Consider the following 26,605-nt stretch of genomic DNA (forward strand, 5'->3'; position numbering starts at 1 on the left):
ATTTACATTCAAATCCATACATATCCAAATTTACAGTAGCAACGTATTTGTTCTCTATGGATTGGGTTCGTCACGACACCCCCACGGTGAAAACGATTCTTACGCAAAAGAATGACTGCTCGTGATTTGCTAGATTTAGCCCCCTCTCTTCTTGGGTAACTTATTACAGGAGTTTACGGGCGGAGTCGGTTGCCGTCAGAGATAAATTGTGAGTGGTACAATAGTGAGTGCCGGGTACAAAACTGTCCTTTTTACAATTTCTGTAGAGGGACCGTAATCGGTGTACCTAGGACCATACAAGTAAATTAATTGAAAAAGGGAAATTGAAAGGAAGAATATGTCGGCAAATAAAGATGGAGACGGTGGATGGAGGAGCTTTGTGTGGAATTCAGAGAAAAAGGAATTTCTTGGACGCACTGGGGGCAGTTGGTGTAAGTAGTAAGCCCCTTTTAAAATAATTTTAATCGACGAGTTTCCGGATAATATGTCACAGGGTTGGAATACGATGTCCTTTGTAGCTTATTTTTGGACTTACATCGCGTAAAAGCGCATGGATGACCCGTCCATTTCCTCATTGAAAAACACGAGCACCTGTTTGAGCCGACTTGTAGCTGCTGCGTCGTGACTTTCCTTTTCAATGGAAAATGGATTCACACAGAAAAGACTAATGAAATTAGCCCACTAAATACATTTCCAACTAAACAGTCTCATGTTAAAGTTGATGAGGATCAGTTACTTATAGCATAATAGACACGTTATAAAACTGACGTATTTAATATTGCTGTATTATTGTCTACTTTCCTTTGCTGTTTGCTAAGAGTAGTAGTAGGCTAATAACGTTCTTTTAGTAAAGTATTGACATTAATCAGGTCATTTGCTCAAAGGGAGAGCCGTCAGCGTGGGCGTCATTTCAAGAGGTCATTTTGAAGGACAAATTGGCATTCCATGGTGTCGTCCAAGAGTTTGAATATATAATGACACGAGATGTATGAGATAATGCTCATCTTTATTTTAGTCACCGGTTGCACTGGAGCGCTGAAGGCACAGACACGGATCAGCCTAGACGAGCCTGTAGGCTAGCTTTCAATGTCTACCCGTTTACAATGGAGGAACAACCGTGCCCAATCAATCTTAAATAATCACATACTTGAGGCTTCACTGTAGTCTAGGGCGATCCTTTATTTACACAGTGAATGAAAAACACCCTGTTTCCAAAGTGGTAGCCTTCCTGTTTTCACATTAGTTTTGAAGCCGGGAGACAAACAATGAGTATTGATTTACCCATGAGCGGTAGGCTACTATTGTCACAACGAGACTTTTCCTTACACCAACGTTACACTGTTACCGTCGTGCGCACGGTGCCCCTGCAGTTTATCCAGTTGTATCTTGAAAACAATCTTTTTATCCGACCCCATTCGAGTGAATAGGAAGATCAGCTCATGTCTCACATGTTAGTCATATTGCCGCCCCTTCCCGTTGTGTTAAAAGTTGTGTTGCACAAGCCATTGCCAGATTTAATCATTTGAATGATGATGGTATTGTAAGTTTTTCAGACAAACAAAATATACGCCCATTAGATTCAAAGTACGAGAAATCCTCGATTGGACCACTTGTGGCATGAAATCGTGCAATATTGGTCGCCAAACAGGGAACGCGATCTCAAGTTATCTTCGAGTGAGAGAAGGATTGTGTTCCCCTGAATGTTCAACTCTGACATTCATTCAGCGATAACGATTCAAACAATTGGCTTCGACGACACCTCTTTTTTTCTGATGTCGGTGGGGTAAATCACGAGTTAATCGTGTTCGGAAAGTCAAGGTGCGCGCCACTACGAGTCTGTGTCGTGTGACATGACCAGCCCGTCGACAGAAGTGACCGCTCTCGTGCTACGCCTTCAAGGGTGCAACATGTCTGTGTTTTCTCATCACGACACACTGCTGTGATGTGGGGGAGGGGCTAGGAGATGTGGTGATAGGTTGTCAAAAGCAGGCCTTGTGTGAGAGAACAAATTTAACAATCAGGTTGGGATGAAAATGTATATTTGGAGACCAATTTATGTTAACACTGTTAGACGACCTTTACCCAAAGTGTCATGCCACTTCAATTATTCAGATATCCTACTTAGGATTTTGTCTCAAATTCGATTTTGGTTAGGGATCAGAATAGCCACTATACTATCACTGTGTTGAGGGTAAACATGATGTTCTTCATGAAACATCAGACTGTGCCGTTCATGATAGGCTGAAGCGGAAAAGAAACACCAAAGGAATACCATCCCCTGTAGTAAGCATGTTACCAACATGTGCTCTTGCTTGTCAAACCTGTTGCTGGGGGGGAGGGGGGGGGAGTGAAATGCTGGGCTCACACACAGTGACTCATCCAGTCAGACTGGAGAGACAATCCTGTCTGTCAGTGCATTCAGTCAGGGGGTGCGTTCACCAGAGTTTAGAGGCAACAGGGTTTCGTAAGCATTCAGTAACCTTGGAGTCGGTGATCTTCACAGAAAGCACCAGTAGGGCTTCAGAGAAAAGTGCTTCAGATCTGCGTTCACAGCGGGTCGTGGGTGCAAAGGTTAACGAGCCGCCTTCTAGTGCCGGCTTACAACTGCCGAGGGTTTAGACGTGTCGTAGTAAAAACTGATGTGTGATGAACATTTGGTGTTACATGTTTTGATGTTGCTGCGTACCTTTTCCCTTGCTGTCTGAATCTTCAGAACCAAGCTCACGGGCTCTGAAATGGTGACTTTTCTGCCAGTAAGCAACTGATCTGATGAGTAATTTCTATAGTGAGGCAGAATTTAAGACATTGGTTTCAAGGTTTCATTCTGTTATCTCTGTAACCACCCAGACAACAGGACGGTAGGACTGTACATCCCATCAACACAAGACAAGAAAACGTCAAAACTAAAGGATGGAATCAAAGCAGTCGCAGGAAGCGATTAGCACGAAAAACTCAGGCGTGAACTCGACACGTTCTGTAACGAGTGCTCGTGTTCCTCTGTTCCACAGTCAAGATCTTCTTGTTCTACGTGATCTTCTACGGATGCCTGGCAGGGATCTTCATTGGGACCATCCAGGCCCTTCTCCTGACCCTGAGCAACTACAAACCCACCTACCAGGACCGCGTGGCCCCCCCAGGTAAGACCCCCCCCCCCCCCCCGGGCCAGTCAGAACCGCTTCATCACCACCAGGAATGATGCTAAGCTAATGCTGTGGTACGGTGCGAAGGTCATTCATTCTGTGTTAGTTGGTGTTTACGAGTGCAGACTCCAGCAAGCCAGCAGAACAGGTTACACCAGGTCCAGTTTAAACCAGGTGTCTTGACCTTGAACATGCAGCTAATGTGCTAGCAGCTAGCCATAACGACTCCAGTGCTTCCATGTTCTTGTCACCAGGAGAGCCTTGGTGTGTGTGTCGAATGGTTCCTGCTCAAGCTGGCGTCTGAGCGGCTAGTTAAAATGTGTGTGTGACCTCGGATAGGTGCAGCCATTTTGTCCTTCAGTGTTCCAGTCTGCCTGAGGGTGTTTTACCGTGTCTGGGGGAAAGACCCTGACAGGAAAGATGCTCGTCTCTCCTCACGACAGCCTCCTCCTGGGAGCTTTCACAGCTAACACGCAATATAACATACACAAACACCAATGCATATACAAATCTCAATAATTAGCTTTTCACAGAATGTGCGAGGTAACCTCCCTAAGCTTGTTTTTTCCTTTTGGGAAGATTTTTTTTCTCCTTCCTATTCTGTAATCTTCTGAAAGCAGATGTAAAGAAACAAAACAGTGCAACCTTTTGTGTTCGCTCACGCTGCTTCCATAATCTCAGAGAGAGTTTGGAAGCAGCACTGCACCTTTGGTGCCAAGGCATCCCTGCCCGGCCCAGCCTCCCTGCACTGTGCCACTGACTGTTTGCATAGCACACACTGTCGCCTTGGAGGTATTTTTAGCAGTCATTGTAAACGACTGGCCTCACACATGGGCCAGCCTGCCTGCCGGTCTGCCTGACGGCCATTTCCTCTCACTAAGAGGTGGACTATCACAGAGAGGGCCCAGTAAAGCAACGACATAAGTAGGTGTGGAGTGTGGTGGGGTTGAAGTGAGTTTCCATTGGTGCCTTGATAAAAGAATGACAAGGACAGCTTGGTTTAAGAACCCTGGTCCCGCCTCCCATTCTGGGGCTAAAAGTTTCCATTGAGAGAGAGAGAGAGAGAGAGAGAGAGAGAGAGAGAGAGAGGAAAATGGAGAGAGAGAAAAGAAGAGAGAGGAGGAAAGGGAGAGAGAGAGAGGGAGGGAGGCACGTGAGTCAGAGTGGGTGAGTGGGGGTAGGGGCACCAGCACACTTTCACAAGCCCTGACTTTGAGCACAAAGTGAAAAATGCTCCTGTTCTTGAGGGTTTTTCATCCAAGATTCTGAAATTCAAAATGTGGTTGTCAGAAGGTGTAGGATGTGCTGAAGAGAGGGCTGTTATGGTGTAAAAAAACCCTGTTAAAAACACAAAGTTACAGGATTTCACACAATGTGATGTTCCCTCTCTCTCTCTTCCTTGTTCGTCACTCTGCTTAGGCCACACCCTCCCATGGCCTTGAACAGACGATCTGTGGAAAATTACTGAGAGGGAGTTTTCAAAGCTCATGTTTGGAACCCTCAAAACGCTAGTTAGCTAGTTAGGGTTTTAATGGTTAGTGGATAACCGAGGTGTTATGCATGTATTTGAACCATTGTCTGCAAGAAGAATGTTGTGAATTAGTGATTACATAGAAAGTCTTTTATTTATCTGCTGGCTGTATGTACTTATTTTGTGCAGATTTCCTTTGAATTTGGGGTCAATCCGTTTAGAAAACTGTCTGATGCTTATTCAAACCACGTCCTTGCTTGTTTAACAGGGTTGAGAATTTTCGGGGTTTTCACTAATCCGGCCAAACATATTGTTGAGCACGCTGGCACAGCCTTTGTCTGGATAAATCCAGAATTAAAACTGCAACACAAGCCATAGCAAATATTGATTATAAATTAGAATATTCCTCAAATTGATGAACCTGTTAACCTATTCCTGGAAATGTGTATATTCCTTGTTTCAACATGTTCATCTATTAATGGAAATGAGAATACTCACAAATTATTGAACATGTCCATTATTACTGGAGGAGGGTTGTGTGAGGGACTGAGACAGGGTTGTGTGAGGGACTCAGACAGGGTTGTGTGAGGGACTCAGACAGGGTTGTGTGAGGGACTCAGACAAGGTTGTGTGAGGGACTCAGACAGGGTTGTGAACGAGTGCTCTCTCCCACACAGGTCTGACACACACCCCGCGCTCGGAAAAATCTGAAATATCTTTCAACATAAACGATAAGGAGACTTATAAGAAGTACGTGGACAGCATGACCACGTTCCTTGAGAAGTATGATGAAGAAAACCAGACCAACGAGATGAACTTTGAAGACTGCGGAGGTCAGTACCAAGTAACTGAGTTTGCGTCCCTGTTGGGAGTGTGTCTATCATAGCTGACCCCTGCTACACATCAGCTACCCCCGAAAACCCCCCAAACCTTGCCCACTAAATTTCAGAATGAAACCCGTCGTGAGCTTGTTCTAGAGGGGCCGTTTTCCAACACAAGGCTGCATGTTAAACTCTGTCTGTCCAGGTGTGTGTTTAACCCCTCCCCTCTCCTGCTGTGTGCAGAGGTGCCAAGCACGTACATGGATCGCGGGGAGCTGGAGAGCGGAGACGGGGTGAGGAAGGCCTGCAGGTTCAAGAGGACCTGGCTGAAGGGATGCTCTGGGATGGAAGACAAAACCTTCGGCTTCCAAAGCGGGAAGCCATGTCTGATCGTCAAGCTCAACAGGATCGTCAACTTCAGACCAAAGGTGAGTCTGAAGAAATACTCTGTAAATACTCAGCCGTGACTGAGTTCTCTGAGGACAGTGTTTGTACAGGTTATCACCAAAACGGCTCTCCCTGTCACGTTAATTACAGCGTTTGATGTCTTCTTTCAGCCTCCGACCAACAGTAGCACCTTGCCACTGCCGGTCCAGATCAAACTCCATCCCAACTTGATCCCTATCTACTGCACTAACAAGGTATGGGTCACGACAGGGTCATCCCCTAGCTCTGCTCCAGGGTAGGACGCTCTCTCGAGTCTGACAGTCAGAGACCAGGCCTTCCTTGGCATAGTTCCTAACCCTGACGCCACCCTGTGTTTCAGAGGGATGAGGACGAAGGGAAGATTGGAGAGATCCAGTACATCGGGATGGGAGGTGGATTCCCCCTGCAGTACTACCCCTACTACGGCAAGCTGCTGCACCCAAACTACCTCCAGCCCCTCCTGGCCATCCAGTTTACCAACATCACCCTCAACAAGGAGCTGCGTATTGAGTGCAAAGCTTTCGGAGGGAACATTGACTACAGCGAGAAGGATCGCTACCAGGGACGTTTTGACGTTAAACTCACCATCACTTCATGACCTCAGCTATCGTCATAGCTCGACACTCTGACCCATTTCAAAACAACTAATTTAGAGAAATAAAGAGTTCAAATGAAAAACAAAAAACGTTTAAAAAGAAAATAATCAAAAAGAAAAGAAAAACATGACTAGTCTTGGAACAAACTTTCATAATCTACGGGACCTTCACTTAATCTGTGTGCTTTACACTAGCTTTTCTGCATTTGTCTAGAGTTAGAATGTACATTACAGGAAGAGTAGCAATAGCTAAATATTTATTCTACTGTAAATGAGAATATTCCTCGAGCCATGGGACGTGTTCATCTATTACTGTAAATTGCAATTCCACTACTGATACATAGCCAGCAGTGTTTCTGTCCCTGTGTTGTTCTGCCTGGCGTGGTTTCTAGATATTGTTTGGAGTGTCCAGTGCAGTACTCACATACAACGGTCCTTTCCAAGCCAAGATGTTAATTCTGTTGTCTTTTGTCTGCTTTAGTGGTCCAAGGTGTGTGTGTGCATGTGTGTGTGTGTACTAGTTTGTGTCTGTGTGCGAGGTGTGTGTGTTCACGTTTGGATGTGTTCCTGTATTCCTACTAACTGAAAACACTGGCCGGTATGCCCAGGACATAGCCTCCTGTATGAGAACATGGCTGCACTCCATTGAATCCCTCTCCTTTTTCTGTTATGTCTTCTAAGTTGATTGTAGGAGAAACTCTTTCTTTTAGGTTGAGCTTAGATGTGGGAACAGGAGTTAGATGACGTTTCTGTTTTATGGCTTCTACTTCCTCGTGTTCTGTAGTGTCAAGCTGTGAGGCAACAGTGGCAACTCAGTGCTTTTAAGAAAACAAAACAAAGAAGAAAAAAAAAAAAACTATTTTTTTGCTGGAAACATCACATGATGTGGTGTAACTTTCTATTGAATGTTTTAGCCATTTTCATGGTGAAAGAATTTTATATTTATGCAGTTGTACAATTATTTTTTTTTCGCAGGAAAAAGTGTCTGTATGAACCAAATACCAAAGTCTCTGGTCAAAGGTTGGAATATCAGAATCGATGCAGTTCCCCGTGTAATAGGTCGTTTTGTTGGTGTAAAAGTGCTTCAATTCAATGTTAAACATCAGAACACTTGCCAGGAGATCATCTGCTCTTGTCATTTTATTTAATCTGGGTAAGACCGAAAAACAAATAAATTGAAAAATGAGCCAGTGTTTAAGTGTCTTCTTTGAATACATAACTGAAGTGACCGGCAGGAATCGTAGCTTCAGTCATCCATGATCTTGAAAAAATACTGCACCTGCAAATGGACAAACGTAAAGAAGATTCATTTACCACTTCCTGACAGACAGATGATGGATAGGTGTTACTCGTTGATAAGTCACCTCGCCTGTCATATGGTGATCGTTTACACTCCACGGCGTGTTCTGACTATCAAACAGACTGCCGGAAGCAAGCTTATGGTTGACGAGAGAGAGAGAGAGAGAGAGAGAGAGAGAGAGAGAGAGAGAGAGAGAGAAAAATAGAATGAGAAACAGCCAGAGAGAATGAAAGAGAGACAGAAAGAGAGAGAGAGTCCCCTGCTCGCAGGACCTAAAGTTCCACTAAGAACCTGGCTTGGGAATGTGGAAGCTCAGCCAGTCACAGGCTAATGATGAACAAGGGCCCGTTTGTCTGCTGGACTCAGATCAGGAGCTTGCCTGCACTGTGACGTCACATGACCAGGCCCACTGCCTTCCAAACAATGCTTTTGTTTCAAAGTGTCCTGCCATTCTTCTCCTGCCTCCAGACCTCCGTGGGATCTGAGCGAGCGCTGGCCCACTGACCAGTCATGGGACTGGGTCTGTGCCAGGCTGGGACCCAGGTGTGCTGGAGAACCACGCAGCCTTCAGCCAGAACCACAGACACCAGGAGAGGGTATAGCTCAGTGGTAGAGGGTATAGATCAATGCTACTGCTAGGTATAGATCAGTGTTAATGTTCAATTTAACACGTTCACCAGTTACATGAACACCAGTTACATGAACAGTTACACTAGATATAGAGCAGTCTGTACCTCTCAGTACACCCTGTGTCAGTTGTTGTCTTGACCGCTGCAATCCAGCGGCCAGGCTCACGCATAGCGGGCCATGTGCAGCTGCATCTGTGATCTAACGGCCAGGCTCACGCATAGCGAGCCATGTGCAGCTGCATCTGCGATCTAGCGGCCAGGCTCACGCATAGCGGGCCATGTGCAGCTGCATCTGCGATCTAACGGCCAGGCTCACGCATAGCGGGCCATGTGCAGCTGCATCTGCGATCTAGCGGCCAGGCTCACGCATAGCGGGCCATGTGCAGCTGCATCTGCGATCTAACGGCCAGGCTCACGCATAGCGGGCCATGTGCAGCTGCATCTGCGATCTAGCGGCTGTGAGGAGCAAGCTCTGTGTCACCTACCTCCAACACCCCATCCTCAGGGAGGTCGGTGCAGTGGACCGCGTTCTGGACCTTGTTTTTGCCGAAGATAGCTCTCAGGGTGGTCGGCCGTAGGTGCCTCGCGATCTCCTGTTGAAGGGACAAGGATGGAGAGTCAGTTTGACGTAATATGGTGTGATGCATGTTCGTTTGCATGTACAAAGGGGTTCTAATGTGACGGAGTTTCCTCCGTAGCAACAGGTGGGAATAGTCAAGTCATGAGCGCTGTGTTTCCGTTGATGAGGCAGGAGTGTTGGGTTTCTAGAGGAGAGCGGCGCAGGGCAACACACGCCTTTCAGACTCCAACACACTGCTCTCCATTCCACACGTCGTCATGCGGAGGATCTCACAACACACACGACACACAAGTATGCCAGCAGCAAGACAAGGAGCATGAGAGAGAGAGAGCATGGGAGAGCAGGAGAGAGAGAGAGCATGAGAGAGAGAGCAAGAGAGAGAGAGAGCAGGAGAGAGAGCAAGAGAGAGAGAGAGCAGGAGAGAGAGCAGGAGAGAGAGAGCATGAGAGAGAGAGCAGGAAAGAGAGAGAGCATGAGAGAGAGAGAGCATGAGAGAGAGCAGGAGAGAGAGAGCAGGAGAGAGAGAGCATGAGAGAGAGAGAGCATGAGAGAGAGCAGGAGAGAGAGAGCAGGAGAGAGAGAGCATGAGAGAGAGCAGGAGAGAGAGAGCAAGAGAGAGAGAGAGCATGAGAGAGAGCAGGAGAGAGAGAGCAGGAGAGAGAGAGCATGAGAGAGAGAGAGCATGAGAGAGAGCAGGAGAGAGAGAGCAGGAGAGAGAGAGCATGAGAGAGAGCAGGAGAGAGAGAGCATGAGAGAGAGGATGAGAGAGAGAGCATGAGAGAGAGCATGAGAGAGAGACAAATCTGTACCCTATCTATCAGTCTGTTAAAAAAGGTATTGGGACATTTTCTTCTTCATCAACCTTCAGCAGAATTAAAATACAGAGCTGTTGTGCCCAGGATGACTGCACAGCCAGTAGCAGTCAGGTCACGTGTTGGTTTCATTCAACCTTCTGCTCAGAAACAGACTCTACAAGGGGACTTCTGAATGCTCCATGGACCCCGTCCTCATGCTGTCCTGCACTCATCTCTGCTGAGGGTGAAGTGTGACACCCCCCCCCCCCCCCGCCCCAACACCAGGGAGGGGCACGTGTACACAAGGAAAAGAGAGGAAGGAAGGATGAAAGAACGAGAAGGAAAGAGAGAAAGGAGAGAGAAAAAAGGAGAGATAGAGAAAGAAAGGTGTGAAAGAGAGATAGAGAGAGAAAGGGAAAAAAAAGAGAGAATGTACCATAAGCGGAGAAGGGAGGGATAGAAGGTGAAAGGGTAAAACAGGGAGAGGTGCGAGAGCAGCAAACATAATGAAGCGGTGATCCGGTGGGAACATGTTTAGGCATACATACTCACAGGCCCCGTTACCCATAGTGCTCTGTGTGTTCGTCACGCCAGCCTTCACCCAGGTGTAGCGCTCAGAACAGAGCGACCACGCAGCACTGTGCTGCTCTCACAGTTAAACACTGTTATTGGTTGAGTAACAGCCACTTATGCCAGTCTTTACAATTGTTCTCACCGGTACCAAACAATAAGCAAGGGAAAGTTTCCATTCTCGCTCTCCCCCCCTCAAATCTTCAGAGGCTGTTTGTTTGCTAACAGAAAGCTATGAAGGAAAGCTCTTGGTGGGTTTTGTGGTGCCCTCATTTCACAAAAGTCACAAAAGTGCAGAGCTACGTTTGTGTCTGAGGAGAAAGCCGCTGTTACAGGAGTCTGTGGGGGAAACGGCATTCTTTCTACTTTACGACGGGCCCAAACTGGAACAAGGAACCGGGTGTTCAAGGTCATAAACTGCCTCCCACAGTCACTCATTTCTAAACTCGATCAAAACAACAAACCAAATCCCATGAAAACATCCACGCCACACAAACAGTTTGTTTCTGGGGGAAAAACGCTAAAATAACGACAATAATCCGCTATCAATTTCGGAAATTCCTCGGCGACAAAATCCTTTGACTTAATCTGTCTTGCTAATGTAATCAAAGCTAGCCTTCACCGAGCCTCTTTCCTGGGCAGCAGAGTACCTGAGCGCAAGGTTGTTTCTATTGAAGGTAAATTCAGGGTGTGTAACCAGCTCGTCCGTACAGTACACCGACCTTGACAAGGCGCGTTGTTGTGTCGTTGTCTCCCGCGCGACGCAGCGAGCGAAAGAAAATTAAAGGGGAGATTGGCCTGGTGTTGAAAGAATTCCCGGCCAGAGCCGGCTCTCGGTAATTGCATTAGTTACCCACAAGTGAGCTGCGGTGTAAGAGCTTTATTTCATTTTAATGAGCCCCGCAGCGCGCTAGCTCGTCTGTTCACATGTACAACGATGGCAATGTTGTTGGGGTTCAAGGTTGCCTCAGAGCCACTCCATTTAGCCACAAACAGGCCCGACTGGTGAATTTATGATAACCATAGTACTACTACTACTATTACTATACTAACAGCAGTTGTCTATGGGTCTGCAGAAGAGCTCTGCTTGCAGGAGTTAGAGGGGCCCTGGCCTGACTGGAGCCATCAGAGTGACAGATCCTGAGGTAACAGGCTCACCAAGCAGAGATCACAGCCAGGGCAGGGCTGCTCTCCTGAGAGCCTAGTGCCATGGCAACCCCTCCCCCCCCATATCTCTGCTCCCAAGGACACTCAGAGAGAGAGGCACTGGAAATAGAACATTGATAGATGATTATAAATACACATTAGCTGTTACTTGGCATTATAATGGTTTTATGATCGATGATGATTAAGGAATCTAGTATTAATCTGATGTATCGTCCCTCACTGTGAAATACTCTGGTGACATTGTTTAGCCTGAACATTGAGAGAGAGATAGAGAGACAGACATACATACAGATACATAGAGAGAGAGAGAAACAGGGAGGGAGAGAGAAATATAGACAGAGAGAGACGGGGAGAGAGAGAGATATAGAGACAGAGGACAGGCAGCCTATGGTCATGGAGTGTAACAGTAGGACTGTTGTTCAACTAGCAGGACGCATCATGAGACTGGGAGACAAGGCAGGCCCCGTGACACAGCCCCAGCCCTGGGTGAGGAGGGGACACCAGGAGGCTGGGTGAGGAGACACCAGGAGGCTGGGTGAGGAGACACCAGGAGGCTGGGTGAGGAGACACCAGGAGGCTGGGTGAGGAGACACCAGGAGGCTGGGTGAGGAGGGGACACCAGGAGGCTGGGTGAGGAGGGGACACCAGGAGGCTGGGTGAGGAGGGGGGACACCAGGGGGCTGGGTGAGGAGGGGGGACACCAGGAGGCTGGGTGAGGAGACACCAGGAGGCTGGGTGAGGAGACACCAGGAGGCTGGGTGAGGAGACACCAGGGGTCTGGGTGAGGAGGGGACACCAGGGGGCTGGGTGAGGAGAGGACACCAGGGGTCTGGGTGAGGAGGGGACACCAGGAGGCTGGGTGAGGAGGGGACACCAGGAGGCTGGGTGAGGAGGGGACACCAGGGGGCTGGGTGAGGAGAGGGGACACCAGGGGGCTGGGTGAGGAGAGGACACCAGGAGGCTGGGTGAGGAGGGGACACCAGGGGGCTGGGTGAGGAGGGGGGACACCAGGGGGCTGGGTGAGGAGGGGGGACACCAGGAGGCTGGGTGAGGAGGGGGGACACCAGGAGGCTGGGTGAGGAGGGGGGACACCAGGGGGCTGGGTGAGGAGGGGAGACACCAGGGGGCTGGGTGAGGAGGGGGGACACCAGGAGGCGGGGTGAGGAGGGGGGACACCAGGGGGCTGGGTGAGGAGGGGAGACACCAGGGGGCTGGGTGAGGAGGGGAGACACCAGGAGGCTGGGTGAGGAGGGGGGACACCAGGGGGCTGGGTGAGGAGGGGAGACACCAGGGGGCTGGGTGAGGAGGGGGGACACCAGAGGGCTGGGTGAGGAGGGGAGACACCAGAGGGCTGGGTGAGGAGAGGACACCAGGGGGCTGGGTGAGGAGGGGAGACACCAGAGGGCTGGGTGAGGAGGGGAGACACCAGGAGGCTGGGTGAGGAGGGGGGACACCAGGAGGCTGGGTGAGGAGGGGGGACACCAGGGGGCTGGGTGAGGAGGGGACACCAGGGGGCTGGGTGAGGAGGGGACACCAGGGGGCTGGGTGAGGAGGGGAGACACCAGAGGGCTGGGTGAGGAGGGGAGACACCAGAGGGCTGGGTGAGGAGGGGAGACACCAGAGGGCTGGGTGAGGAGGGGAGACACCAGGAGGCTGGGTGAGGAGGGGGGACACCAGGGGGCTGGGTGAGGAGGGGAGACACCAGGGGGCTGGGTGAGGAGGGGAGACACCAGGAGGCTGGGTGAGGAGGGGGGACACCAGGAGGCTGGGTGAGGAGGGGGGACACCAGGGGGCTGGGTGAGGAGAGGACACCAGGGGGCTGGGTGAGGAGGGGAGACACCAGGGGGCTGGGTGAGGAGAGGACACCAGGGGGCTGGGTGAGGAGGGGGGACACCAGGGGGCTGGGTGAGGAGGGGAGACACCAGGGGGCTGGGTGAGGAGGGGGACACCAGGGGGCTGGGTGAGGAGGGGACACCAGGGGGCTGGGTGAGGAGGGGACACCAGGGGGCTGGGTGAGGAGGGGACACCAGGGGGCTGGGTGAGGAGGGGACACCAGGGGGCTGGGTGAGGAGGGGACACCAGGGGGCTGGGTGAGGAGGGGAGACACCAGGGGGCTGGGTGAGGAGGGGAGACACCAGAGGGCTGGGTGAGGAGGGGACACCAGGGGGCTGGGTGAGGAGGGGACACCAGGGGGCTGGGTGAGGAGGGGGACACCAGGGGGCTGGGTGAGGAGAGGACACCAGGGGGCTGGGTGAGGAGGGGACACCAGGGGGCTGGGTGAGGAGGGGGGACACCAGGGGGCTGGGTGAGGAGGGGGACACCATCATCATCATCTCCTACAGAGTCCAGCTCGGTGTGATAGGTCAGCTCAGGCGTCATGTGACGTTCATCTCCTCACACCATGCTATTTAAAGATCAGCCTTCACAGGGACAGGCCAGACCAAAATAATCAATAACCCAACTGTTAACCGAGCCGCTGTGGTGCGGAGGATCTCTGGTGTTCGTCTGGCCAGCCGGGGAGAGAACAGATACGGCCTGTCTGGTCCACTGGCTGCCGCAGAACATCCAGAGGCCTGATAACAGTGTGAACCGTCTTCACAGGCTTTCAGGAGAAAGAACAGGATTCTCTATGGCTTCAGAGGGCACAACCAGGAGAGAGGGGCAGTGGTTCAGTGGAAGCTCCATTGTAGGATAGGATCTCTGTCGTCCAGCTTCACTTAGCGAGCATAATGGTCCCATCCCCCTCCTCCTGCTGCTCCTCACAGACCAGGCCCTCTCCTAATGCACCACTTCCTGGTCTCCATGCTGACCAGAGTTGCATGGAGCGCCCCAGGGACCCATGTCATCCTCCTGGCCGACGAATTACATCAGCCTTCAGTCTGTTATTGATTCAACTGATGCGATGGCTGCGTCATTGCTAGCTGTTGAGCTGGTTTGGTTCTAATCACATCTATCTGTTCGCTGCAAGGACCAGTCAGTAGATGTTTGTGATGGTAGGTGTTAAAGGCTTTAGAGAGGGGTTGGAGAGGGGTTGGAGAGGGGGGGGCAGCTGAAATGAAAGATAAACACAGGTCTATACCGCGAGGATGAAACCAGAATGTAGGTGAGCCAATGCTGATGAAGACCAAATGTCAACACAGTCCTGGAGAAACATTCCCAAACATCACGCCACCTTCCCCTACACACGGCCAATCAGAGGCCAGAACGTATTCAACAAAAGGAGACTAGACCTGCAGGAGCAGGGAGAGGGGAGATTAGCCCTGCAGGAGCAGGAGGGGAGAGAGCAGGCCAGCCCTGCAAGAGAAGGGAGGGAGAGAGGAGACCAGCCCTGCAGGAGCAGGGAGGGAGAGAGCAGGCCAGCCCTGCAGGAGAAGGGAGGGAGAGAGGAGACTAGCCCTGCAGGAGCAGGGAGGGAGGTAGGAGGCTAGCCCTGCAGGAGCAGGGAGAGAAAGGCGACTAGCCCCTGCAGTAGCAGGGAGGAAGAGAGCAGGCCAGCCCTGCAGGAGAAGGGCGGGAGAGAGGAGACTAGCCCTGCAGGAGCAGGGAGGGAGGTAGGAGGCTAGCCCTGCAGGAGCAGGAGCAGGGAGAGAAAGGAGACTAGCCCTGCAGGAGAAGGGAGGGAGAGGCGACTAGCCCTGTAGGAGAATAGTATCCAGGCTGACAGTCTAGTTCTCATGGGGAGCATGAGAACTACAAGCACAAGTAATGCCCTTTCCAGAGGTTAAACTATACATTGGGCCGTGGCTTCACAGCTGGAGTCAGATGGCTCAGCGGTTAGGAAATTGGGCTATTAATCAGAAGGTTGCCAGTTCGATTCCCGGCCGTGCAAGATGACGTTGTGTCCTTGGGCAAGGCACTTCACCCTATTTGCCTCAGGGGAATGTCCCTGTACTTACTGTAAGGCGCTCTGGATAATAGTGTCTGCTAAATGACTAAAAGCAAAACAAAAAAAACACATAACCCTGAGACGAATAAGGAGAAAACTAACTGTGACTAACATCAAGCCCAATGTGGCAGTCATTTCTATCTCTCTAGTTGCAGACGATAGAGAGAGAAAGACAGAGGGAGAGATAGAGATAAGAGAGAGTACACAAGTGGAAGAGTCAGTGAAGTGAAGCAGCCCTGAGGTGAGGTGAGCTCAGAGCCCAGGGGAGATACCAGCCTGCACAGCTCTCTCTGAAATCAGGTTCAGCTGGGGAGCGCTCAGCCACCATTTTAAGAGCAGATGTTAGTCTGTCACCTAGGAAACCGTGTGGCAGTTAAGCTTGTGGCGCGCTGTGTGGTCGAGGGGGCGGGGTTACTGTACCGGGCACTGTGTGTGTGTGTGTGTTTGTAGGGGGAGGGGGAAGGCCTATGAGATTAAGTGATATGAGGTAGCATGGCTAATGACTAAGCATAGCTAATGATTTAATGGTTAAATTAAATCCCATTTACTTCTGCATAGTGCTGCGTCAAACAGATGGGTTTCCAATGGCCCACAGACATGAACACTGAAACGGTATTTAACCCTAAACCTCCCACCTTACACCTAAACCTCCCAGAGTAAACCAGCTCTAAGACCCTGCCTGGGAAAATCCCCCGTTCCCAAGGAGAGGGGGTGAAAACAGGGCTCTGGTGAGGGATGTTCTCTGACGAGGACGAAGAGAGCCAGCCCTGTCCTCCTGGCTCAGAGAGCCAGCCCTGTCCTCCTGGCTCAGAGAGCCAGCCCTGTCCTCCTGGCTCAGAGAGCCAGCCCTGTCCTCCTGGCTCAGAGAGCCAGCCCTGTCCTCCTGGCTCAGAGAGCCAGCCCTGTCCTCCTGGCTCAGAGAGCCAGCCCTGTCCTCCTGGCTCAGAGAGCCAGCCCTGTCCTCCTGGCTCAGAGAACCAGCCCTGTCCTCCTGGCTCAGAGAACCAGCCCTGTCCTCCTGGCTCAGAGAGCCAGCCCTGTCCTCCTGGCTCAGAGAACCAGCCCTGTCCTCCTGGCTCAGAGAGCCAGCCCTGTCCTCCTGGCTCAGAGAACCAGCCCTGTCCTCCTGGCTCAGAGAGCCAGCCCTGTCCTCCTGGCTCAGAGAGCCAGCCCTGTCCTCCTGGCTCAGAGAGCCAGCCCTGTCCTCCTGGCTCAGAGAGCCAGCCCTGTCCTCCTGGCTCAGAGAGCCAGCCCTGTCCTCCTGGCTCAGAGAGCCAGCCCTGTCCTCCTGGCTCAGAGAACCAGCCCTGTCCTCCTGGCTCAGAGAACCAGCCCTGTCCTCCTGGCTCAGAGAGCCAGCCCTGTCCTCCTGGCTCAGAGAGCCAGCCCTGTCCTCCTGGCTCAGAGAACCAGCAACACCAACATTATAATCAGCAACACCAACATTATCATCACCAACATCATCTCCATCGTGTGTGGACTCACCGGGTCGGCCGGCCCACAGAAGTCTCTGAAGGTCTGGGGTGAGCTTGCTGCTTGGATCTCCAGGGCCATGCAGGGTCCAGAACACAGCTCAGCCACCATGCTCTACAGGGGCACACACACACACACACTGTCACCATGAGTGCCTGGTAGGACTGGATGTATGAATGTCTCTCTGTGTGTGTATGTGTGTGAACCCATGTGTACCTGTATGCATTTAAGCCAATGACAGCATTTGCAACAACCTCACATACAGTAAAACATCATGCATCTGTGTGTGTGAGTGGGGTCACACTTCCTCTTTAAGACCAGGCACGTTATGAGCGAGCTATTCACAGGTAGGGAGAGGGGAAACCATGGCAACAGGACGGCCCGTGTGGAAGCACCACAATTTCCCAAGATACACAACCCTCTCTCTCTCTCCCAAGCCAGACAGGTGTCTCTCTCTCTCTCTCCCCAGCCAGACAGGTGTCCCCCCCCCCCCCCCCTCCAACACCAGTCAGGTGACAGGATCGATCGCTCATCATCGATCGCTCCCCCCGAGACGACCATGTTGATAACATCAGAGGCACTGTTGCTACACCCGGTTATTCTACTGTAACTCTGCTGTTATTCTACTGTAGTTCTATCCAGTAACTATGCTGTTACTATACCCTGACCAGGCAAGTACTGGGAAACTGGACTGTGTTGACTTCCTTGAACAGAGCTATCTAAATGGTGATGTGTTTGGTTGACATGGCAACAGACAGCGTCCCGCACGCTCCCTGTGCCAGCACCCCCCCCTCCCTCTACCCCCCCTTCCCCCCTCCCCCACAATATCCACCCCCCCTCCCTCTACCCCCCCCCTCCCAGAGCAAAAACAGTCACTTCTCTCCCCCTGTGAGGAGAGGGCTGGAGGGAAAGGGTGGTGGAAGATGTGAACGTAAAGCCTTCTGAATAAAAGTGTTGTCTCATTGTTGTCAACAGTGGAAATAACTATTAGCATGCTAAGATAACTTTTTCTTCTTGCTTTCAGAGTGTGCTGCTATCCAAAGGAGAGTTGTGTACAAGGACCCAGCGCAGCAGGGGGCAGACCCAGCGCAGCAGGGGGCAGACCCAGCGCAGCAGGGGGCAGTTAGAGGAAGCAGCACTCACAGTGTACTCCGTCACCACTCCCTTGTAAACCTCGTAGAACTCCTCTGCGTTGGCCCGGTCCATGCTGAACTGAGAAACACAAGCAGGAAGCAGGCAGTCAAGATCAACACACACACCACAGACAGCCTGGGTGTGAGTGGGTGTGAGTGGGTGATAAGGGATGGGTGGGAGGGGCTGGTTGACCTTGATAAGTAGAGAACATGGATATCTGTAGAGGATGTGTGTATGTGTGTGTCTACTACAACCTTGCCTACTAGGACTGTCCCTTTCTGATTAGGAACACTGAATGCTACACACACACAGGTTCATTAGTTATCAGCATGCATCACCACAACCCAGGCCCTAGTGGTCTCCATGGTAATAACCAGGCCCTAGCGGTCTCCTTGGTAATAACCAGGCCCTAGCGGTCTCCATGGTAATAACCAGGCCCTAGCGGTCTCCATGGTAATAACCAGGCCCTAGCGGTCTCCTTGGTAATAACCAGGCCCTAGCAGTCTCCTTGGTAATAACCAGGCCCTAGCGGTCTCCATGGTAATAACCAGGCCCTAGCTGTCTCCATGGTAATAACCAGGCCCTAGCGGTCTCCTTGGTAATAACCAGGCCCTAGCGGTCTCCTTGGCAATAACCAGGCCCTAGCGGTCTCCTTGGTAATAACCAGGCCCTAGCGGTCTCCTTGGTAATAACCAGGCCCTAGCGGTCTCCTTGGTAATAACCAGGCCCTAGCGGTCTCCTTGGTAATAACCAGGCCCTAGCGGTCTCCTTGGTAATAACCAGGCCCTAGCGGTCTCCTTGGTAATAACCAGGCCCTAGCGGTCTCCTTGGCAATAACCAGGCCCTAGCGGTCTCCTTGGTAATAACCAGGCCCTAGCGGTCTCCTTGGTAATAACCAGGCCCTAGCGGTCTCCTTGGTAATAACCAGGCCCTAGCGGTCTCCTTGGTAATAACCAGGCCCTAGCGGTCTCCTTGGTAATAACCAGGCCCTAGCGGTCTCCTTGGCAATAACCAGGCCCTAGCGGTCTCCTTGGTAATAACCAGGCCCTAGTGGTCTCCTTGGTAATAACCAGGCCCTAGCGGTCTCCTTGGTAATAACCAGGCCCTAGCGGTCTCCTTGGTAATAACCAGGCCCTAGCGGTCTCCTTGGTAATAACCAGGCCCTAGCGGTCTCCTTGGTAATAACCAGGCCCTAGCGGTCTCCTTGGTAATAACCAGGCCCTAGCGGTCTCCTTGGTAATAACCAGGCCCTAGTGGTCTCCATGGTAATAACCAGGCCCTAGTGGTCTCCTTGGTAATAACCAGGCCCTAGTGGTCTCCATGGTAATAACCAGGCCCTAGCGGTCTCCTTGGTAATAACCAGGCCCTAGCGGTCTCCATGGTAATAACCAGGCCCTAGTGGTCTCCTTGGTAATAACCAGGCCCTAGCGGTCTCCTTGGTAATAACCAGGCCCAGCGTAGCTTGTGTGTGTGTCAGTCACACCGCTGTGTGACAGCACAGCCATACAGAACCCTGGACAGGGGGGCCAGGATTCAGCAGTCTGCTGTATGCTTTGATGAGTGGTTGTGTAAAGCCACGCCCCCCCATCAGAGGGGGAGGAGTCAGGAGGAAAGTTGCTGGTCTCAGCTGTGATGGTCGGCTCAACCACAAGGTCAGATAAGATCAACGAGGAGCTATGTGATCTGACATGAGTAACTACACTGGGCGGAGTGGGGAGGGAGGGGGGAGGGTTCATTTCCATGGCAATTCATTGAGCAAGTATGTTTACTTTGACACAGTTCATTAGTTGACTTGTTCATGCCCTGTAGTGAGTAGAGACGACAGGCTGTGATGTTCATGTGATGTTCATGTGATGTACTGTGATGTTCATGTGATGTACTTGTGATGTTCATGTGATGTACTTGTGATGTTCATGTGACGTTCATGTGATGTACTTGTGATGTTCATGTGATGTACTGTGATGTACTTGTGATGTTCATGTGATGTACTTGTGATGTTCATTTGATGTTCATGTGATGTACTGTGATGTTCATTTGATGTTCATGTGATGTACTTGTGATGTTCATGTGACGTTCATGTGATGTACTTGTGATGTTCATGTGATGTCCTGTGATGTACTTGTGATGTTCATGTGATGTACTTGTGATGTTCATGTGATGTACTGTGATGTTCATTTGATGTTCATGTGATGTGTGTGTATTGTGATGTGATGAACTCTCACCATCTGCAGGGCCGAGACCGGGAAGCCAGCAGCTGAGATGGCGTTGAGAATTCTCCCTGTCTGACCTGTGGACGGACATCATCATCATCATCATCATCCTCATCATCTTCATCATCATCCTCCTCATTACCAGCGAGCCTTCAAAGAAGGCTTCCCTGTCAACCCACAATCTTCGTAACCAAGGTGACACCTGCCAGTCCCCCAGGCCTCGTTAGAGACTAGCCTCCTGGCCTCGTTAGAGACTAGCCTCCTGGCCTCGTTAGAGACTAGCCTCCTGGCCTCGTTAGAGACTAGCCTCCTGGCCTTGCCAGGAAGGGAGGCTGGAGGCAGGCAAGGGAGAGGCCTCTGGGAGGCAGGGGAACGTAGGACCAGCAGCAGGGCAGCAGGGCAACACTGTCGGCTTAATCACACCGCCTGGAGACACCCGGGGAGATCACTTCTACAAACCCAATTACAGCAGTCTTTACCACCCTACCAGGACACCATCTTCTGTGTGTGTGATCTCAAATCTCTGACATTCTGAACCCTGTCTTCTAACATGGCTTGACTGCTGCTGAAAAGCGGTTACACTACTACAACATTCACTGAAGTGTCCGTGGACGGTGGACTGTGCCAGGCTACATTAGGATCCCTCCCAGACAACAGAGAGATGATCTTCCTAACAGCTGGTCTGGAGAGCGGACTGTGCCCCTGAACACAGTCAAGGTTCCAGTCAGACCAGATGCCAGAGAGCTGGACGACAGACACAGGGAAACACAATGAATCCAGACAGCAGCTGTGTCCGTGCTGACAGACAGCAGCTGTGTCCGTGCTGACAGACGGCAGCAGGTGTCTGTCTCAGCAGCACCGCTCCACTCATATATACATTTAAAAATATATATACTGTGTATATATATACACACATACATACATAATCATATAGGCCTACGTACTTTGCATACATGTGTATGTTTTTTTCCAGCACTATATATCTATACATATATGCATGTATGTAGTTACTGTATGTGTGTACACACACACACACCCCCCCCCCCAGCCCCCTGTCTGGTCACACCTGGGTGAACGTGTGTGTTCCAGCCTCACATCCTGGGCTCTGCAGACACCACAGCGCCTGCCGGGGACAGCCATATCACATCTCCACAGCTGCCACTGTTGCTAGGAGAGCCTGGCTGCCTAGCAACACATGTTTCTCTATTCCAGTCATGACTGCGCACGATTTTCCAGTCACAACTCCTCCCCCATTGGCCGCCGGCTCCAGACAGGCGGAGCTAGACACCTTTCCATTGGCCTTCAGGATACAATCACGGCAAAGCGAGCCAAGGCTGTGTGTGACAGGAGTGCGGTTGCTCTTGGTGACGGGGCAGTTTGGTTGCTCCTAGTGACGGGGCAGTTTGGTTGCTCCTGGTGACGGGGAAGTTTGGTTGCTCTTGGTGACGGGGCAGTTTGGTTGCTCTTGGTGACGGGGCAGTTTGGTTGCTCTTGGTGACGGGGCAGTTTGGTTGCTCCTGGTGACGGGGCAGTTTGGTTGCTCTTGGTGACGGGGCAGTTTGGTTGCTCCTGGTGACGGGGCAGTTTGGTTGCTCCTGGTGACGGGGCAGTTTGGTTGCTCTTGGTGACGGGGCAGTTTGGTTGCTCCTGGTGACGGGGCAGTTTGGTTGCTCCTGGTGACGGGGCAGTTTGGTTGCTCCTGGTGACGGGGCAGTTTGGTTGCTCTTGGTGACGGGGCAGTTTGGCGTTGCCAGTTTGCTCTGCCCAGGTGTGACCCCGAGACACAGCCCCCCTGCCGTGAGGGGGGAGGTAAACTGCAGGTGAAAGAACAATTTTATCTCTGTCTCATCTGCTGAAACAATAAATAGCCGCTCCCTAGATTACCCCCTCCCTCTCTGTTTTCCAGAATGACATCATCAGACCCACTGCTGACAAACCTTCTGAAAACCTGCTTCTCCCTCCACACCCCCACCCACCCTCCACACCCCCTTCCTCCACACTAACACCTACCTCCACACTAACACCTACTTCCACACTAACACCTACCTCCCCTAGGCTTCTACAACCCAGGGTGGCTTAGTAGCGCAACCTGGACGGGGGGTTTCATCTCTTTAATGGCTTGCAGACTGTCTGCCTGCCAGAGGACCATGTTAGGAAGGGTTACGAACCCACCAGGACTCTAACAGAATCTAAATGTCATCTGGACTCCCATCCTGTGGGAATTAAAAGGCTATCAAAGGCAGAGCTTTATCAGGACAGCTCAGCGGCTGGGCTTTTGTGGGAAGGTGGAATGATTTCAGTGTGCTTGTGTGTGTGTGTGTGTGTGTGTGTGTGTGTGTAGGAGGAGAGAGAACAAACTGCTCTCTTCAGAAGAAAGTCCAGTGGGCCTCTAATTGTTGTTGGCAAGTTGCTAAGCTGATGGTAACATGCAACTCTCCTGACAGCAAAAATCAGCAGGTTCCCATAGCAACAGGCCTGCAGGTTGGTGATTGGTGAACTCAAAGTACTCCAGGGTTAGTGTAGACTAGGCGTACAGCTCTTAAACATCGAGCCCAGGTCTAATTTAGTAGACACACACAGCTCATCAATGTCTAGTCCGGGTCTAAACTAGTTCACACTAGGCCAACAGTTGAGCTCTTCCCTGTGTGCTGTGCTTTAGACTAAGCTTATAGCCCATGAGGATCTGGACAACGTTTCTTTGCGAGCCCAGCCCCTTCCCCAGGCCCAGCCATAGCCCCAGCCCCACATTTCCCAGGTCAGTGCACCCAAGGCATTCTCCACAAGCAGGGATCAGAACAGGGATTTGGGAAGGTTGGTTACAATATGAGCTGGCTTTGTGTGACGCAAACCCATCTCAGTCTAACACAGTCAAGGGAGAGAGGCAGCTTACATAACCACCAGGTTAGCAGCAGGTTTTCAACAACACCAAGCCTCTCTGGCCTGCAGCACACAACAAGCTTAGCACAGAGACTAACACATACACAGAACTGAACCTGCGGTAATCTGGTTACAGTTCGGTAAATACAAGGATCCCAGCAGCAACACCTGCTTACTAAGACAGAGGAGTGCAGGGGGGAGGAGAGGAGAGAGGCCTAGCCTGGACATGGGAGGTGGGGTCAGGGAGGAGAGCGAGGCTGGGGGGAGGAGAGGAGAGAGGCCTAGCCTGGACATGGGAAGTGGGGTCAGGGAGGAGAGCGAGGCTGGTGGGAGGAGAGGAGAGAGGCCTAGCCTGGACATGGGAGGTGGGGTCAGGGAGGAGAGCGAGGCAGGGGAGGTGGAGGGTCCTGACCTTCTGATATGGCGTGAGGTTTGATGATGCAGCAGGTGGAGTCTGTGTAGCTGGCGGTGTTGGAGGGACCACAGCCTGTCGTGGACAGGAAGAAGAACTCCAGCTCCTGCACACAACAACAACATAAACAACAACAACATCACAAACAACAATATCATAAACAAGTAGGAATACGTTTATTTACGACATTGAAGTAGGAATGCTGTAAGACAAACATACATGCAGTATATTGTCCATGTCCTACATGCGTCATGTGGGTGTCATGTCTTATGCTCAGTGGAACTGGGTTGTGGAAACAGCTGTTGCAGACTCCTGTTCAGGAGTCCCAGTGTGTGTACCCGGGCAGTGGCGGCCAGGGAGTCAGAGCTGTGTGTGTGTGTGTGTGTGTGTGTGTACCCGGGCAGCGGCGGCCAGGGAGTCAGAGCTGTGTGTGTGTGTGTGTGTGTGTGTGTGTGTACCCGGGCAGCGGCGGCCAGGGAGTCAGAGCTGTGTGTGTGTGTGTACCCGGGCAGCGGTGGCCAGGGAGTCAGAGCTGTGTGTGTGTGTGTGTGTGTACCCGGGCAGCGGCGGCCAGGGAGTCAGAGCCGTGGCCGGCGTTCCTTGTTCCGTCCGTCCCGTACTGCGCCCGCACGCTCCCCGCCGCCTCGCTCCTCGCCACGCCGGCGTCCGTGGGCCCCAGGAGCCTCCTCCACCCTGCCACCGCCTCGTCCCCCATCAGCTCCATGGCAACGACCGGCCCAGAGGTCATAAACTGCACCAGGTTACTGATAACAACAGAGGATTCAAAGTCAACTGGCCCCAGGGCCAGAAATAGCCACAGGCTGTATATCTGATCAAGTGTCACTGCAATCAATAACACAGAACACACTTAAGATGGCGGCTGGCCCTTGAAGCCTCCTTGAAGCGCCTCCCTCCCTCCCTCCCTCCCTCCCTCCCTCCCTCCCTCCCTCCCTCCCTCCCTCCCTCCCTCCCTCCCTCCCTCCCTCCCTCCCTCCCTCCCTCCCTCCCTCCCTCCCCCCTCCCTCCCTCCCTCCCTCCCCTGCCCACAGGTCAATCATTACACAGGAAGGACTCACTTGAAGAAAGGCTTGGTCTGATGTTCAGTGTAGAAGTCGGCCCCTTGGCTCCTGGAGGGAACCATAAAGGCAGGGTTAATGTGTGATGAAATGGACTGTCAGGTGCTGACTCCAAACAGCAGCACAGCCATACAGGGTCTCCAGGGGTCAATGACAGCCTTGTTTCTGCTCCCCAGATCCACCTGTCCGCCCCCCCACCCCACCAGGGCAGCTCCCTGACAGACACACCATCCAGGGCAGCTCCCTGACAGACACCATCCAGGGCAGCCCCCTGACAGACACCATCCAGGGCAGCCCCCTGACAGACACACCATCCAGGGCAGCCCCCTGACAGACACCATCCAGGGCAGCTCCCTGACAGACACCATCCAGGGCAGCTCCCTGACAGACACCATCCAGGGCAGCTCCCTGACAGACACACCATCCAGGGCAGCTCCCTGACAGACACCATCCAGGGCAGCTCCCTGACAGACACCATCCAGGGCAGTTCCCTGACAGACACCATCCAGGGCAGCTCCCTGACAGACACACCATCCAGGGCAGCTCCCTGACAGACACCATCCAGGGCAGCCCCCTGACAGACACCATCCAGGGCAGCTCCCTGACAGACACCATCCAGGGCAGCTCCCTGACAGACACCATCCAGGGCAGCTCCCTGACAGACACCATCCAGGGCAGCTCCCTGACAGACACACCATCCAGCCTGCTCTGGTTTCTCCTGCCCACAGACCACACATCTTCAGTCCAGGCCGCAGCTCCACCCCAGGGGGCAGGTGAAGGTGACCTTGTCAGGCACTCTCTAATCATAGCAGATACCACAGGTTCAAAGGCCTGTCTTATCATTTGGAGCGTAACAGAAATGGGACAAACTCCATTTCCTTTAGTTTGAATTCAAGCCCAGTGCAGACTGATCCTGTGGGAGAAGGATATAACATGAACACTCTGAAGGAGGAACATTATGTCTGAACCATGAGTCAGACGTGGTGTTTCAAATCTCTGTGATATTCAGACAAAATCAACTATTTGAGGTTTGTTTCCACGATAGTTACCCCCCGTAGAGGGCTTAAGAGCATTCTCTCATGTGCTAACACGTGCTCACACACATCAAAGCCCGAGAGAGAGAGACAGAGAGAGAGAGAGAAGGAGGGAGAAAGATAAGGAAGGAGAGAAAATGCGTGGTTGAAAGAGAGAGTGTGTATTTACAGGATAGAAGGAGAGCCGTTACTGCCCCCATCTGATGGGTGAGACAAGAGCACGATGCCCTTCACATCCACAGAGAGAGACACAGAGAGAGACAGAGAGAGAGACACAGAGAGAGACACACAGAGAGAGACAGAGAGAGAGACACAGAGAGAGACACAGACAGAGACAGAAGGAGAGACAGAGAGAGAGACAGAGAGAGAGACACAGACAGAGACAGAAGGAGAGACAGAGAGAGAGACAGAGAGAGAGACAGAGAGAGAGACAGAGAGAGAGACACAGAGAGAGACACAGAGAGAGACACAGAGAGAGACAGAGAGAGAGACAGAGAGAGAGACAGAGAGAGAGACACAGAGAGAGACACAGAGAGAGACACAGACAGAGACAGAAGGAGAGACAGAGAGAGAGACAGAGAGAGAGACAGAGAGAGAGACAGAGAGAGAGACACAGAGAGAGACACAGAGAGAGACACAGAGAGACACAGAGAGACACAGAGAGAGAGACAGAGAGAGAGACAGACACAGAGAGAGAGAGACACAGAGAGAGACAGACACAGAGAGAGACAGACACAGAGAGAGACAGAGACAGAGAGAGACAGAGACAGAGAGAGACACAGAGAGAGACACAGAGAGAGACACAGAGAGAGAGAGACAGAGCGAGAGAGAGAGAGACAGAGCGAGAGACACAGAGAGAGACAGAGCGAGAGACACAGAGAGAGACAGAGAGAGAGACACAGAGAGAGACACAGAGAGAGACACAGAGAGAGACACAGAGAGAGAGACAGAGCGAGAGACACAGAGAGAGACAGAGCGAGAGACACAGAGAGAGACACAGAGAGAGACAC

The 26,605-nt window shown here is 51.8% G+C and overlaps 2 protein-coding genes across 2 annotated transcripts in view; one reads left to right on the forward strand and one right to left on the reverse strand.

The window, feature by feature from the left end:
• Window positions 1-7,640, forward strand: atp1b1a (ATPase Na+/K+ transporting subunit beta 1a). Its single transcript, XM_084675581.1, has 6 exons — window positions 1-431; window positions 3,009-3,137; window positions 5,289-5,444; window positions 5,676-5,860; window positions 5,990-6,073; window positions 6,199-7,640. Exons 1-6 carry the CDS (start codon window positions 338-340, stop codon window positions 6,454-6,456), a joined length of 906 nt encoding a protein of 301 aa, XP_084531707.1. The 5' UTR covers window positions 1-337; the 3' UTR covers window positions 6,457-7,640.
• Window positions 7,576-26,605, reverse strand: part of nme7 (NME/NM23 family member 7) — a 23,616-nt gene continuing 4,586 nt past the window's right edge. Inside the window, exons 5-12 of the mRNA XM_084675580.1 lie at window positions 24,562-24,612; window positions 24,042-24,249; window positions 23,486-23,591; window positions 20,209-20,273; window positions 17,996-18,064; window positions 16,865-16,966; window positions 8,868-8,975; window positions 7,576-7,732 (exon numbers count right to left, since the gene is read on the reverse strand). Of these exons, the coding sequence (XP_084531706.1) occupies window positions 7,700-7,732; window positions 8,868-8,975; window positions 16,865-16,966; window positions 17,996-18,064; window positions 20,209-20,273; window positions 23,486-23,591; window positions 24,042-24,249; window positions 24,562-24,612 (742 nt within the window). The 3' untranslated portion in view covers window positions 7,576-7,699. The remainder of the gene's footprint in view (window positions 7,733-8,867; window positions 8,976-16,864; window positions 16,967-17,995; window positions 18,065-20,208; window positions 20,274-23,485; window positions 23,592-24,041; window positions 24,250-24,561; window positions 24,613-26,605) is intronic.

The sequence above is a fragment of the Hypomesus nipponensis genome, chromosome 16 (assembly GCF_054491055.1).
Source record: "Hypomesus nipponensis isolate SF chromosome 16, ASM5449105v1, whole genome shotgun sequence".
Lineage (NCBI taxonomy): Eukaryota > Metazoa > Chordata > Actinopteri > Osmeriformes > Osmeridae > Hypomesus > Hypomesus nipponensis.